This window comes from Vidua chalybeata, chromosome 10, assembly GCF_026979565.1.
Source record: "Vidua chalybeata isolate OUT-0048 chromosome 10, bVidCha1 merged haplotype, whole genome shotgun sequence".
Lineage (NCBI taxonomy): Eukaryota > Metazoa > Chordata > Aves > Passeriformes > Viduidae > Vidua > Vidua chalybeata.
In genome coordinates, this window is record NC_071539.1 from 11,285,568 (window position 1) to 11,301,153 (window position 15,586).

Below are 15,586 nucleotides of genomic sequence, written 5' to 3' on the forward strand. Positions count from 1 at the left end.
TTAGAAAACATAGATGTTTCTCTACTTCTGTTTTACAGCTGCTTTGAGAGATGTGGCATCTACAGCTGTGTTGGAGGTAGTCCTGGGGCCACACTGTCTTATTCTAAATTTGCTGTGCATCCTCCACATCACCTGTACCAGGGGTTCCCATCACATACTCAGGTTAAGTTCAGGCATTTTCCACACTACCACACTCGTCAACAAAACTCCAGTGACAGGAGTATTTTCTTCAATGTCCTCTTATATAGTGGGGCAAGGGGAGAATAATAGGAAAGAAATGCATGGGAAAAAATGAGTTGTTTGTAGGACAGGATTCTTTTTCAGCTTTCACTGAAAAGCAGAAAAGTGCTACAGAAACAGTAGTCTTGTCTGACCAGTCTCCATCAATCTACCACAATTTTATGGACTACAGCAAACTCCCCAAACAAATACTTGTATTTATTCCATGAGCATTGTTTGGTTTGGGTTTTTTGGATTTTACTGAGTTTTTGTTGTGGTTTTCTTCTGCAGTGGTTGTTGTGTGGGTTTGTGGTGTTTTTTTTTAGTTTGGTTGGCTTTTTAATCCAGTGACATAATGCCTACAATCAATGTTTTCAGATTGCCTATTCTGGAAGTCTGCCACAGTTACTTTAAAGTAACTACCCAGAAATACAGTTTGTTTATTTAGAAGTCCTTTGGGAAATCATTACTGCTCCTGATGGAGTATCTCAAATGTTGCAATTCTAAGGCACAACAGGCTATTAGAAGATATTTTTATCCTCTAAAAATAGAGGAATATTCTGTTTTCTAGATGAAAATCAGCCACTGGAAAAAAAAAAATCTCTATTTTGGTTATTTTTACTTCAGTCCTTCCTCAATGTCAGTGGCCCCATTCTGAAAGCAAGAATAACCAAGTCAATCTACTTTGAATACTTAGGCATCAAACTATGTAGAATTGAAGACAAAGGTAACAGAAAACAGTACTGGTGAACTTCCTTCATGTCCATTGACTTCATGTCATCAAACCATTCATATTATTTAGTAGCAATAGTGAAAGTTAAGCCCTGTGCAGTGCTAGAGCACCTTCTCAAAGAGTTTAAAGCATTCTCAAAGTAATGCTGGTCTTAGCCTCAGCCCATCCCAGTCTGGCAGACACAGAGAGGCAGGAGCTGGCATTGAAGGCTGGGGTTCCCAAAGACCCACTCCAACCACTAAGTGCTACTGCCTCCCCACATGTAAAGTCCCTTTACTGATAGACAAAATATCTTTAAAACGTATTAGTAAACACATCAGTCTCTTAATCACACCTCAGGAAGATCCCCTGCCCTTGCTGAATCTCTTGTAACTAAGCAGCCTTCAGGCATTAGAAGTAAATTCTGTTTTTATTTTGAGGCATCACCAAAGAATGTGACAGCACCATGGAACGGCAGTAGGTCAGTTTTGTGCAGCACCTAAGGCAACCATGGATGCTCGTTAAATCCAAGGCTATCTATGTAGTCAAGAGAGACATAAATCACTGAGAAACTGCTGATCCTCAGTCTCCAACATATGCCTCCTTTGTTATCTGTGGATATCTGTGAGACAGGTGCTATTTCCAAAGCCAGAGAGGTGTATTCCCAAAGTGCTTTTCAGTTTGGTGCATGTGAAAGCGATCATTAAAGGTGAAAGCCCTCCAGCCTGGAAACTACCAGTAACAAGGAAGAGCTGATGACAAAACCCCAGGAAACAAGTAAAAGCAGGTATCTCAACACAGGCACAAGAGAAAGGAATCCAGTTTGAACATCTGGGGCAGAAAATTGTCCAAGAGCAATCCGGAGTCACATCTGTGAAAATCTGTGAGGGAATGAGTGGGTTAGTGACAGAGTAGAATTTAAAGAAGCCCAAAAGGGGTCCTTTTTTCTGCCTGAACCTGTCTGATGCAGAAGATGAAGTGTGACTCCTACATCCTCTATGGCTGACCCTTGATCAGGTGCATCATTCAGCCTGCTTGGGCACCCAGGTGAATCTCCACCCCCCATCGTCATCCCTGCGCACAAAGGCCTGTCCTTGGTGGAAGCTGTGCGTTCTCACATTGCGGTGGGGACTCAGGGACGTTGTGAAGGCCACTTCTGTTTTGTTGGGTGACAAACCACCAGTCAAATAAGGCAACCCATAGGCTGGGAGGGAGGAAACACTTGGCACTGGTGAGGAGATGCACGGTGCTGAAGAAAACTGGGGAAGGAAGGGAGACTCCTCGCTGCATGGATAAGTGGTGCTGCTGCTGCTGCCTGGAGGAACATGGCTGCAGCTAAACACTGCTGCTGCTCCTTCCCTCTGCTCATAGTCTACTGCTCCCCCAGGGCTCAGGCAGTACGTGTCTTCTCCAAGGTCTGGGGACAGGGCACTGTAGTTAGCTGAAGCTTCATCAATGGTGTTCACATCTTTTAATCCTAAGGTCTGCAAGACCCAGCTGTCCACAGCAGGGCTGGCTTGCTCTTCACAGGCAGTGAATTCATTGAAGAGGTTCCTTCTAGCTTTGGAAGCATGAGGAGTTTCTTGAGGAACAAAGCAGTGGTCCTCTTTTAATCTCCTCTTGGTACTTTTGAGGATAGCACAGTTTTTTTGCCCATGGCCAGACAGTAGTTTCTATTAAAAAAACCAAAACAACAAGGTGGAGACAGAAGATTAAAATCTGAATTTCTAGATACCTGAGGGCAACATGTTTCTGACCTCAGATGCACAAGATGGTTACTACTTGATTTCTACTGTCCTTACAGAGACCTTTTTTTTTTTACCCTCTGCTTAAACATATGGGTATGACCAACTATTTTGTATTTTTACAGTGTCTGCAACAACCCTGTTCCTTGAAAGAAAAGAGTGTGACCATGTCAATAAGACCTGTGCTTTGATGGCATTCCCAGCCCTGAGCTCCCACCTGCCTCTGTGCCAGCAGCACCCTGCAGGTGAGCAGAGTGCTCACCTGCATGGGGGGCAAAGTGGCAGCCTGACAAAGAGGGAGGATGCAAAGGTAACTGAAACGTGCTGGAACAGGGTGATCCTGACAAGGCAGTGGTCAAGCAGCAGCCTGAATGGCATTGCACTCATCAATTCACCTCAGTTGTCATTCTCCCAGGACAAAGGCCCTGCAGGCATCCAGGTATGGTCAAATGAAGGCAAGAATGAACAAGGAAGCTCCCCACCATGGCATGAATTACTGCTCAGACACCTGCCGCGACAGTTCCACACTGGACCCTTCTCCACATGACACAGGGGGTGGCCATGTCTCCCTGCTGTGCCCAGTGAAAGAGACCTTTTCTACTGCCAGGAGCCAGGTCTGGCCATGGGAAGGAGGACATCATGCTATCAACTCATCAACAGGATGGAAAAGGAAAGTCTCCTATGTCCTACAGTGTTTTTTACCTCATGCCCAATCCCCAGAGTTGAGCAAATAATTAATAATTCAGTTTCATGGGCAAGGTTGGAATAGTAAAAAATGTCTTTAAGCTGACAAGAAAGAATTATCTTCTCTATTTTTGTTTAGGTGAGAGACAAAAAATCCAAATGTTAAAAAAAAAAAACAACCCTTCATACTTAGTTTAACAGAATGCTTCATCCAACCTGAAATGTTTAATTTTGTATTTTACCATTAAAAAAAACCCACAGAACTTTTTAATTAATAAACTGGAAAAAAAAAAAACCTTATCAAAGGGATAATTGACAAAAGAGAGACATTCAAAATATATATATTCAAATTTGAACTTTTTACTGAAAAAAAAATTAGAGGAAATAATTTTACCTTGACTAAATAATCTTATCTTACTTATAGCTAACTAATAAATTAAACTTAATTACATCAGGTGTTACACTGTCTCCAGAGTCAGAACCTTACAGGATATCATTCCTGGAGCAAACTGTCACCTTTGTGAATTTAAATGTGAGTGTGAGTTCCACTGCAGGTTGTCTACACTCTTAGATTTTCCATATATTTCACTGGTGTGTACCTAATCACCCTGTTCCTTCTGCACACATTTGTATGACAGGTTTGAACACAATACCTTGGCTTTTTCTTCTAAACACTTAATCAGGGCAGAATTCAGGTATTGTCGGAGGTTATTATTTTCTTCATGTAACCTAGCGAGTTCCTCTTCCTTCTGAAGCAAAGTATCTTGAAGCTGTGGAATAGAGATATTGATGAATAGATGTTGACTCTGTAACTTAATAGCAACTGCCCTCTGGTACAAGCTGCTTGGATTTGATGATCTGGGTGTTTGCTTTGTGAGCTCAACCCACCCCTCCAGCCTCTTGTCTCTATAAATCTAAGTGGCATGACTGTTCAGTTTTCACTTTTGACTTCCTTTAATCTTTAAGTAAGTGTTTGAAAAGATTACTCTGTAAAAACCTGCAACCGCAAAATAATAATAGAAATTAATTACAAGTAGCCCTGTGAGCAGCCAGAAATGGTCACAGGCATGAGAGCAGCTTCAGGATCTCCTCTTGAGCTGCAGCAAACATCCCTTTGCACCCTTCCTTCCCATTTATAGCTGGTTGATGAAAAAAAAAAGGAGGAGAAGTTGCAAACTAACAATTTATGGGGGTAGAGTGCAGAAGGAAGATGCAGTTGCCATTCTTTATGATAAAGTAGCACTCAATGATCTCTTCAATTCTGGACCCTACTGCGCCAGCCTCGGTACATATATACAGTTGAGATAATCCCTGGTCTCAAAAGCTGAACAGGAATGGCGGACACCTAACACTTTTCCATGGGAAATCTAAGTGTTTACAGATAGATTTCTGGCTCCTGATCATAGCTCTGGAGACTTCTTTAGGAGGACAAAGAATCTTCTGCCAAGGACCACAGGCATCTTCTGAGCATAGGCTCAGTCAAAAACAGACTTAAAGGATTGAGGCAGAGCCAGAGAAAGAAGTACACTGACATCTGGAACTATGGCTTGATTCCAGGGACCTTTAAGATAATATCTGAATTTTCACTGACTTGACTGCGTCAAAACATCATTCCAAGTACTTGATCAGAGTCATGAAACTGGAGTTCCTTCATCGAAGACAGTTCAGAATTTCCCGTCTCTTGTTGGGATTTACAGAAAAAAAATTAAATACAAGAGAAAATAAAGCAACAAGGAAAACCTGTTGGTCAAAACGGTTCATCTTCCATGTAATAAGGCAATTCCGGCAGAATAATTTCCCATGAAGTTAAACCTGGTGGAATCAGGAGGACACACACTACATATTTTTAGCCAACAGCATCATCAGAGCCCGAGGTCCCCCCAGCTCATGCCCCTGGTTTTCTTTAGTGACAAGGCTGCTGCTGCAATATGATGTAAGAGGGGAGGAACGGATAGGGAATCCCACCACAGTTGGTCCAACTTCACAGGACAACATGGGGGAGACAAATACGTCAATCAAGGAACAACAGTTTTATGTCACTTCCGACATCAGTGCCAGGGACAGGGAGACATGCCATAAGCCAACCCAGAAGGTGCAATACGTGACACAAAGTTCGGGAGCCTCGTGGGGTGAACCCGGGGGTGCTGGGGGGCGCGGAGCCTTTACCTGCTTGTTTCTGTAGAGCTGGGAGGACAGTTGGTCTCCCTGCCACGCCGCGTCCTGGGCACCGAGCTGCGGGCTGCAGAACTGGCCTGCGGACGAGAGCGGGGCTTAGCCCGGCCCCGTACCGCTCCCAGCGCGGCTGGGGACCGCGGCCGCTCCCGCCGCCCCGGCGGCAGCTGAGCGCACTCACCCGGCGGCCGAGCCTCCCGCCGGCCCTGGCTGTGCGGCGGCTCCGCGGCGCAGACGGCGGCCCAGGTCTCCTTGGAAACCCCGGCGGGGGCGGACCAGGGGCAGGCGCAGCCCGAGCCCCCGGCGAAGTCCGGCTCCGGGCACGGCCGGCCGGCGCTCTGCGGAGGGAAGGGGCCGAGGCGATGGGGCGCTCGGCGGAGCCGGCGGGTCCCGAGGAGAAGCGGTACCACCCCGGCCCCGCCGCGCCCCGGCAGAAGAGCCCCGGCGGGGCAGCGCTCTCCCCCCTGCTGTCCCGGCCGGGCTGTGCTCAGGTGCTGTCGCAGGGCAGCCCCACCGCCCCTGCCAGGCGCCGCCGGCCCCCGAGGCAGTGCCCAGCCCTGACCCGGTGCTCGCTCCCCGTTTTCGCGGTGGCACCGCTCCGTGCGCCGAGCGCGGGCAGTGCCGCCCCGCCAGCCCCGGCAGCAACTGGGGCTCCGAGCACAGCTGTGCCAGGGAGGCGGCTCAGTTTCCTGCAAACCCTGGGGAAATGCTACGGTCTTGAGTGGGTTTAGCGTGAAGGGAGGTCCAATGCTGTCCTTGGCCGGGCTGTTCCTGCCACCATGGGTGTTCGACTCAGCTCCAAAGCAGCAGCACAGAGCCAGCAGAGTCACCTCCTGGCTGCTCGCACTCTCTTCTGCCCCTGCAGTTCTGCAGGAGTCCCAGACCGCAAAGCCTGGGGTTGTCTCTGGATTCACCCTTTCTCCCTCCTCCAAATTAGCCTCATCTGCAGCAACTCTAAATCTCTGCAAGGAAGGCAACGGCAGAACTTGGAGTCTCAGTCAGGGAGTCTGCCCACCCATGGGAAGGCACAGCAGCAGAGACTGCACTGGCAGGTACAGAAGAGCCCTCTTTCTTTCCCATCTTATGAGGGCACAAAATCTATTGCACTCCCCCAAGGGAGAGACCAGCTTCTCCTCCTCTGCCTCGAGGTCGAGAGAAATGCAAAGAGCACTTACCATATTAGTGGCAGAATGAAATGCAGGTCTTGGGAGCACGTTTCTGTTAAAGCCCCAGAGAGGTTTAAATGGCTCTGAAGGAGGGGGAGAGGGGGGAGACCGGGGAGGCGAGTTTAATCTAAAGGAGCTCCCAGTGACGCCTCAGAGCTCTCCTGAAACCCAGCAATCTGATTTGGTGTAAAGCTGTCAAACTTGTGACGTGAATAAACAGCAAACTTGCTGAAATCAAAGTCATTCTGGTCCCACAAATCAACACAAGGAAGGAGGGAAAAGAAAAGGAGGGAGAAGGAAAAAAAAGTTTTCACACACTTAGGGGCAGCAGTGAACTGGTGTGTCTGAGTTTCACTCCAGGAAATGAACAGGCATCCAGGGAAGCATCCCACATGTTCAGAATAAGGCTGCTGGTGTTGCTGGTGAGTTTTTTGTTTTGTTTTGTTTTGAAGACTTGTTTGCAGTTGTAAAATCCAGCAGGAAGAAACAAGTCTGTCCAACCTGCCTGGCTGACAGAATGGGTTTTGCCTAGCTCCTCAGAGGTGTGTAGATGCAAATACAATGCAGAGCACTTCTGTGGACAGTTCTGAGGAGGAAAGTGCAAGTTTCAGAACAACAGAGTCTGCAAGGACAAGCTCCTGCAAATGTCTCACTATGTCAAGAATGTTTTCTATCAAGCCCCAGACTTCTAGATCATCTTAGGATATAAATGTGGCAGTGGTAAAAGATTTATTATCATAAAGGATTTACTACCATAATGTTGCAAAAGCCATGGGCAGGTGTGTGAAAGGCAGAGATTGTCTCCATATAGTCACTTCTGATTCGTATCAGATTTATGTAGCAATCAAAATCCATGGATAAACTTGAGTTTTTCCCAGAGGGGAGGAAAAAAAAAAAAAATCAAACAAGACATCTTCACTGAGGGTCTGCCTTTGAAAAGCATGGGAATGGTGGGAATAGAGGCAATAGCAGAGCAGTTGTTCTGCCAGGATCCTGCCCCTGCCATGGCAAGGGCTGTTCCAGGTGCTATCCCGACCTGTCTGCAGCCAGCCAGGATGAGGCTGGGCCGAGGGCAGGCCGTGCTGGCATATGGAACGGTCTTTGATTTCTCCCCCGCAGGATGCTCAGTGCTGTTCCCCCATCAGCAAGCCTCAGGGACAGTACCTGAGGGACAAACCAAGAAGAGGGCCATTTGCCTTCCATTCTTTTATTACTGGCCATTTTCCTAGGTTGGTAAACTGGCAGTTATACCAAATTAAACCCCTGCCATCTTCTGCCTTATGTTTTTTTTTCCAACAGAAGCGTTTCAAAAAGGCCTCGCATTCTCTCACTCAGCCTACAGTGTTTGGGGTCACACTTTAGGTTTCTCAACCGGCAGCACAGCACCTTTGGTAACTGCTGTGATAACCCACTCCCTTCAGATGCTAACCCCTCCTGCACGGCCGGCTCCTCTGCTGGCTGCTAAGGAACTGGAGCTGTGTGACACACGCCCAACACGCGCCAGGGCCCAGCGCAGCTCCTCGGCCGCGTCTGGCCCTTCTGCCCACTGCTGAGGTGCCGCAGGGCGCTGTGGCACCGGCGGCTCCCTCACAGCGGGCACATGCCAGGCAAGCACCGCTGCTCTGGGGCCCCGCGGGCGGCAGCGCGCTGGGTAATGGCCCGGCGGAGGTGGGTAAAGCCGGGAGAGGAGACGTCCCGGGGCGGGCAGGCTGGAGAAGCCCTCAGCGTCCGCAGCACCCCCGTGCGAGAGGCGAACACCCCGTGGATCCCGCCGGGCCCCGCCAGCGCCTACAAGCACCACAACGCCGGCCCGGGACCGCCCGAACCGCGGCCATGTTGGGCCTGCCCAAGATGGCGTCATCAGCCCGCGCCGACCCCGCCGCGCGGGGATGGCGGCGGGGGGAGCCGCGGTCTCTCCTGAGGGGCCGGGAGTGCCCCACTGCCGGTGCCCGGCTCCAGGCAGCTCGGGAGGTGCCCGCCTGGCCCCGGAGGGGGTGAGGCGGGTGCAGAGGAGCCTGCGGTGGGTGAAGAGCAGGGATGCCCTGCGCAGGGGGTGCTCCCCGTGCGGCCCCAGGCACCTCGCGGCTCGTCTGTCGGGGCAGCAGCAGGGAGAGGAGAGTTGGGTGTCCGGACAGCACATCCAGGGGATAAGCAGGGGTTGGAGCAGCTCTGTTATGAGGAGAGATTGAGGGAACGGGGCCTCTCCTTAGGGGATTTCATTAATGCATATAAATATCTCGTATTTATATGCATTAATAAATGTGGGGGTCAGGAGGCAGGTGCCACACTCTTTTCAGTGGTGCCCAGTGACAGGACGAGGAACAGTGGCCATAAACTAGAACACAAGAAGCTTCACCTCAACATCTGGAAGAACTTTCTTTTGAGGGTGCAGGCACTGGAAGAGATGCCCAGGTAGGGTGTGGATTCTCCGTCTGGAGACATCTCACACCCACCTGTAAGCCGTTGTTGGTTCTGCACAGCGGGTCTGGTGTTGGCTGGGGGCTGGCAGTGCTTGGCTTTCTGAGCTCAAGGAATTCAGGTCAGCTCACCAAGGCTGATATGCTGGGGAGTGAGAGGTGGTAATGGGTAAAAGACAACCAAATCAGAGCCCTGGTAGGTTTTTGGGGAGATACGCTTTGGGTGACTGCCAAAGAAAAAAAAAATGCTGTTGTTGTAGGAGAGAAACACCTCATTTTGCAAAATGGTGCATGGATGATCACATATGATGATGGAAGAGGTTGAAGTCACAGTGGCAATCACATTGATATGTGTGTGTAAAACAAAACTAAGTAACAATCATCTGCTGATTTTCCTCTTCATCAGGAGTGTTTACTGCTTATTGCAGTTAATGATGGACCTCTTTAATTGGGAATAAAGTTCTGGGGGTATCAAGACTACAATATTGCTTCAGTGGAGATTTCACTTTGAATGTCATAGCAGCTCTTTTCTGAAGTTCTGGGAACACACATTTAAGTGTATTGCAGTGTGTTAATTACTGTATGTTCTTTGTACCTATATTTTCATTTGTAATTTCTATGATTTTTTTTGTTTAAACAACAGTGGTGAAGCTAATCTTTCAGATTAATATTAAAATAAAAAAAAACCCAAACTTTTTTTCTGGTTTATCCCTTTTTTATGTAAAAATAGCCTTAAAGTTGCATTTCCATCATAGTGAATGGACTCTCAGAAGGGATGGTACACAGAATAATACTTACAGATATATACATAATACTTACAGTTTAATACAAGTTTTACACCAGGCTTACAACAGTTACAGTATGGGTTACTTTGTGTGCTGACACCTGCACTGGTGTCCAAACCCACCCCAAATCCTCTTTACTTGTCCTGCCATATTAGTGCTACACTGCTTCTTATCCGTGTTGAGTGGTTAAGTGAACCAGTGACAAACCAGAGGCTCACTTATAACTCAGGATATTAACCTATATACAGGTACACACAGGTACCTGGCACTTACATGAATCTCTGATCATGTTTGTGAACCAAAGGTGTGAGAAATTAAACCTGATGAGACTGATTTGCAAAAATGCTTTTGAAAGGGAATTTATGCAGATACAGGTTCTGGCTGTTTTTCTGATCAGTCTTCCTCCGTGAATGCAGGACTAAAAGGCACTTCCCAAATCCAGTCCCCTGCTGTTGAGACATTCTTAAACTTTTCAATCTCCCTCTTAAAACTAATTAGGTTATTTTCCTTATGTTATTCCCACTGTGAGGCTACACCGTACTCTGAGCTCTGATGGCTGGACACTTTCTAGTTTCCAGGCTGAATGTATTCATAGTAGGTATAATCCCTTTTGTCCTTGTGCCAAACTCTTGCTCTAGTTTAGACACTCTCCAGTGTTTAGCCTTGATGTCTTTGCAAAGCATTGTCACACATTGTTTTTTTTCTTGAGGTCAAAGAAGGCAGGTTCTTTTACAGTCTTTCCTAATCTTAGAAGCCCATCTCTGAAAATATTCTAGCTGTTATTAACCTGTTTCTCAGATGGATGACCAACATTACTCAGGTTGCTGTGTAACACACCATTGTTTAGAGAAAACCATGGAGAAATCTTTCTCTTTTGTATCTTCCTGGTATATTTTAGGGCAGCCTTTACCTTTCTCATCACTCTCTCACACTGGTTACTAGTCTTGAAACCAGTATCAAGTGATACTGGCAGTGAATACACCTGTGGGCTTTAGTTCCTGTAAAATGCAGCTAATTTAAACTGAGTCTTCAGTGCTATTAGACTCCAGCTCTCCCGTGTTGATACTTCTGGGTACTGTGGAGTTCCACAAGTGTTTAGAATGAAGAACAAAGGTGACTACAAGATGCAAAAATTGCAAAACACCTTTCTGGGTTTACCTGCAGTTTTTCACAGCACGAGTGGTGAGTCAGTGACCAGAGAATGGAATCTATCTGGGAAAGTTGAAGGTTTTCTAAATAGATAATGGTACTTTTATGTATAGAATATCCTTAGAGGTGAAATGTTTAAGGACCATGTTTGAAAAACATCTGTGCCATGTGCTGTGCCCACAAGTGCTCCCCTATCTGTTATCATCCCTGCTAACAGCAAGTCTTGTGTCTCTCCTGTGGATGTAGCTGTTGTTTCAAAAGCAGCAGCAGATCCCTGCTTTGAAGAGAAATCTCTTGGGTAAGCACAGGTAACTGCTTGTGAAGATCTAGGACTAGAAGAGACTTGCTCTTGTGATGCTGGTACTGTTCAGAATTTCAATCCAATTTCCAATCTGACATTTGTGGGTTTAGTTTTTTCTGGTTTGCCCTGTGTGCCATTTGATGTGTTATGAACAACAATCTATGCTGTGTTTGTCTGGATTTGTGCAATTGTTATTCTGTTTGCCAGCCATCTGAGAAGCACTCCTCTAGATTGCACTTGATTGCAGCCTCAGATACCGCTATGAGGTTTCCCTAAATGGAAAGGCAAATGGAAAACTTAAATGCCTGAAATTTCAGAACATCACCCATTTACGGTGTAGACCTAAGTCAGTCTCTGCATCTTTGTTTCAGTTCCTCATCTACCAGTCAGGACTGGTGTGTCTGCTTAGATTTCACTTTTCTGTAATAATAAATGTCCTCATGTAGCCCCTGGCCAAATGCATACCTTTGTTCTTGGCTGAGACCAATTGGCTCCAGAAGAGTAAATTAATTGTGAACTGATAATTTTTCATTTAGGGATTAATTGGATGGGAGTTTTAATATAAACCATGATGTAGTTATGGAAGCAAAGCCTGTTCTTGGCTGGTATCAGCAGCATGCTGCTGCTGTCCATTTCCCTCATTCCAGAGGTTCCCACTGCACTGAGCTGCCATGCTGCAGCTAAGTAACCTTTACACCACAGAAAGTGATTCAGCAGTGCAAACAAAAGCCCTGAGGTAGTCCCAGGGTTAAATAACAGATGGCAGAAACAGTTTTTCTTGAGTGTGCTCAGAGTATTGACCATCGTGGTTTGGGGGAAATTGTTGCATCTACAAGAGAAAGAGCCGTGTGCTAAAAAGCCATGTTTTTCTCCATGGTGTTTTCTATTGAACTCAAACTATTTTGCAGGGAGACCTGCCAGAAAAGCTTAGCTCACAGGTTTAGTCCAAATTAGGATAAATTTTCATAGGATCAGATGCAGAGTTGAATGGGGTCTCGTGTCTAATCATCCACTGATGTGTGCATCTGCCTGCTTCTAACCTGGCCTGTGAGCTCCTCCTGTGTGCACGGTGCTGCCAGCCCAATGTACTGGGCTTCACCTATTGAACAGTGCTTTTCCTTTTGGCTCTGGTTCAGGAGTTGGCAGTCTGGCTTCTCTCCATCTTGCTTTGGGTGCAGAGCTGGGCACTTTCCATTCTTGGCTGGCAGTTGGGATGTTTGGCAGAGATCTCTGGATCTGAGTAAATATGTGTGAGGGCATCTCTTCATTGCAGAGCTGTACGGCGTTGCCTTCCCTAATCAATAATGAAAGAAAGATTCTAGGACGTGTGTAAATGTGTTGGAGGTTAGAAGGTGAAGGATGTTGTTGTCATGAGCTGAGAAAGATGTCAGGGTTTTTGTGCATACTTTTCAAAGGCTGAGTTAAAGCAATAAGTCACTGGGGAGATATCCTAGTAAAACAGCTCTGTCTGTATACACAAAATTTCCAGTTCCTAGTCCATGCAGGTAGTGTTCGATGAACTGGTGATGAAAAGGAATTAGTTGGCTGGTAATTCATCTAAAAGATTGGCAGAGGATTTTACAGGCTTATACCAGAGCTGGCTGGGGACAATAATCTCTTTTCTCGAAGAATGCCAAGGTCCTGACGCCCAGCTCGTTGGAATGAAACCTGAATGCTTTTTAATTCTCTGTGAGAGATTTTTTTTCTTTCCCCTCTTTGGTTTTTGTTTTTAGGAAGGAACAAAATGTTTCATTGTGATTTTGTCAATTATTTTGATATAATGGATTAAAAGAGTAAATGTCTTCCAAATCCCAAGGCCTTTTAAAGAATTCCATTCAAAACACATCAGAGCTGTTTTCTTCCCTGAATTTTTGCTGAAATTTAATTTTAACCAAAAGTTTACATACTTCAATGGCAGCATGACTTCCCTTATAGGAATGATGTGCAGTGGATAATATCTGCAGACAGGATTTTTTTGGGTCCAGTTGTATTTTGTGCTATCCTGGAGGAGAAAGAGGTGGGGGGAGGTTTGTATCCATTTGGCAGCCTCATACTGTGCCAAAGCAATGTAAAAAGGCCTGAGAGTGAATAAGAAACTGAGAAGTATTTGGTTTTTAACTGCTCCTGGATGAGAGAGCAGAATTTATCCATGCCTTACTGTAATTTTGTAATTCCATTGCAAACTGTAATAGAACAGGGAAAGAAAGAAGAGGTTAGTACAGTGCAACAGAGCAGGCTTTGGAGGTGAGGTGTTCTCCAGGTTCTTGTGTCTGAGTCTCCTGAAGTCACTGGAAGGAACAGAGACTTAAATGGCAGCTCTTGAGCTGCCCAGAAGCTCATGTGGATTCTGTATCATCTCTCCTTTCTCTCTTTCTAGTCAGACAGAAATGAGACCTCTTGCCACCCACAGAAGCTGCAATGACTGGTCTGTCATCCATGGCCAGCACTGAAGCTCAGCAGACTCCTGACATGCACATGGGGACCTTGTTCACTCTGGTCAGTGTTTGCTGACCTCCTCCTTAGAGCTAGAAAGGTGTAGTTTGAGAAATTGCAGCTTCATTTGAACTGAGCTGATTTAATCTGTGATTGTCAGCTATTAGCTATTGGATGTTGTTTTGCAATTCCACTAATTTTAAGGGAGTTTTATGTTCAGGGACAGGGCTTAGGCCTTTCTGTAATCCCCAGCACCCAGGAGATACAAATCTACAAGGAAGAGTCTGGGCAAGCACCCTTGGTGCCTGGGACACAAAGGAGTGGGGCCCCCTGGAGCAAAATACTTCACTGGGAAACTGAAAGACCCTACAGTGCTCCATTGTGGGTTGGCTGCTAGCCTGCAAAATGCCCTTCAATAACTTGCTTTTATTGCTTTATTTATCCTAAAAGTTTGATGAGGAAGATACTGTGATAGATGTTCTTACTGAGGAATAGCCCTCTGTAATTGCTGTCAGTTTTATTTTCAAGAGTAACACTAATTTTAGACTTTATTCTTTCAAAGATGCGGTTTGGTATCATGAATTTGGAGGGTTAGCTTATTGCTGACAATGTTTTGGTTTTCATGCACTCCTGGACTCTGGGATGTTTTAAAGAAGGATGTTGCAGGTGGACACTAGAGGGCTTGCTAGCATGTCTCCCTCTGCTCCCACCCGGGCACAGCAAGAAGGTTCAGCTGAGTAAACAGGAAGCCTTCACTTAGGATCTTACAGCTGGATTTAAGTTTTGAGGATGGGGGAACTGAACAACATGGGCGAAAGGAATTATTTTGTGCTGCTTTTTCAAAATTCCATCGGCTCCAGAAGCATGATAGCACTTACTCTGCCTTATGACAATGACCTTTTCAAGTGCATTTTCAACCAGATAAAAGTTGCCAGTGGGAGCACTGCGAGCTCAGGCTGTGTTTCAGTTAAACGTCCAAGCAGGCAGAACAATCCTAGGATGAGTTAACTACAGGCATTTCAGCATTTAGTTGTGGGTGATGTTCAGGTTGCCTGTGTAACTTTGTAGTACACGGAGGTGTGAGGACCACAGGAGGGGCAGGCTCTGGATTCAGGTGCTGTGAATTGCTGTGTAGAAGCCTCCAGCACTCTCCACTACCCACAGGGAATCTGCCTTAACACCCAGCAGTGTGACAGTTGCCATGTGCTTTCCCAGATCTGGGAACATCTGACCTGTCACAGCACTTTGCTCAAACTGAATACAGGTTTGTGTGAGTGCACTCACCTCAAGACCTCGCAGTGTGTCCAGCCAGACTCATCCTGGCACCACTGTTGCCTATTGCTGTCTTTACCTGCTATTTAGGCTGCAAATTAACAGTGACTGGTTAAAGAACAATTATATCACTGGGTTCCCCCTTCAGCCTGTGCTAAGAAACCTTCAATTGCAGCGCTGGGCAATAAGAGGCAGAAAGGCTCTTTCTTATTAATTAATGTGCTGCCCACAAGCAGCCTTGCAGCAATGGGTTAAGCAGCACCATCTCTGTGGATGGTCACTCACCAAACTGTTTTCTGAGTTGACCTGCTAGGATTTCTCCCTCTCCTCCCTCCCCTTCTTATTCTCTCTCTCTTTCTTTCTCTTTATTCTTTCTCTCAGGTCTCTTGATTTCATGCTGGCTTTCTAAATTGAGGATAAAGTTAATTCAGTACACAATGCCACAGCTGGAATGAAATATGGCCAGTTGCCCGTGTGAAGGGGAGGGCCCCGTGCTGGCTGGGGGTGGCTTGTTGCATCTCCTAAGGCCAC

General features: G+C 46.5%; 1 protein-coding gene across 1 annotated transcript; it reads right to left on the reverse strand.

The window, feature by feature from the left end:
- Window positions 1–1,342: 1,342 nt before the first annotated feature.
- Window positions 1,343–9,709, reverse strand: GMNC (geminin coiled-coil domain containing). Its single transcript, XM_053952328.1, has 6 exons — window positions 8,128–9,709; window positions 6,708–7,862; window positions 5,714–5,870; window positions 5,527–5,612; window positions 4,014–4,130; window positions 1,343–2,604 (listed from the first exon to the last, which is right to left on the reverse strand). The coding sequence occupies exons 2-6, from the start codon at window positions 6,708–6,710 to the stop codon at window positions 1,954–1,956; spliced, it is 1,014 nt and encodes a 337-aa protein (XP_053808303.1). The 5' UTR covers window positions 6,711–7,862; window positions 8,128–9,709; the 3' UTR covers window positions 1,343–1,953.
- Between the last annotated feature and the right edge of the window lie 5,877 nt (window positions 9,710–15,586).

Excerpts from the sequence above, each read along its gene's own strand:
- GMNC (XM_053952328.1), bottom strand. Across the intron at positions 4,131-5,526 it reads AGCTCTACAGAAACAAGCAG|CTTCAAGATACTTTGCTTCA; the intron begins GTAAAGGCTCCG and ends TCTATTCCACAG. Across the intron at positions 2,605-4,013 it reads GTTTAGAAGAAAAAGCCAAG|AAACTACTGTCTGGCCATGG; the intron begins GTATTGTGTTCA and ends TTTTTTTAATAG.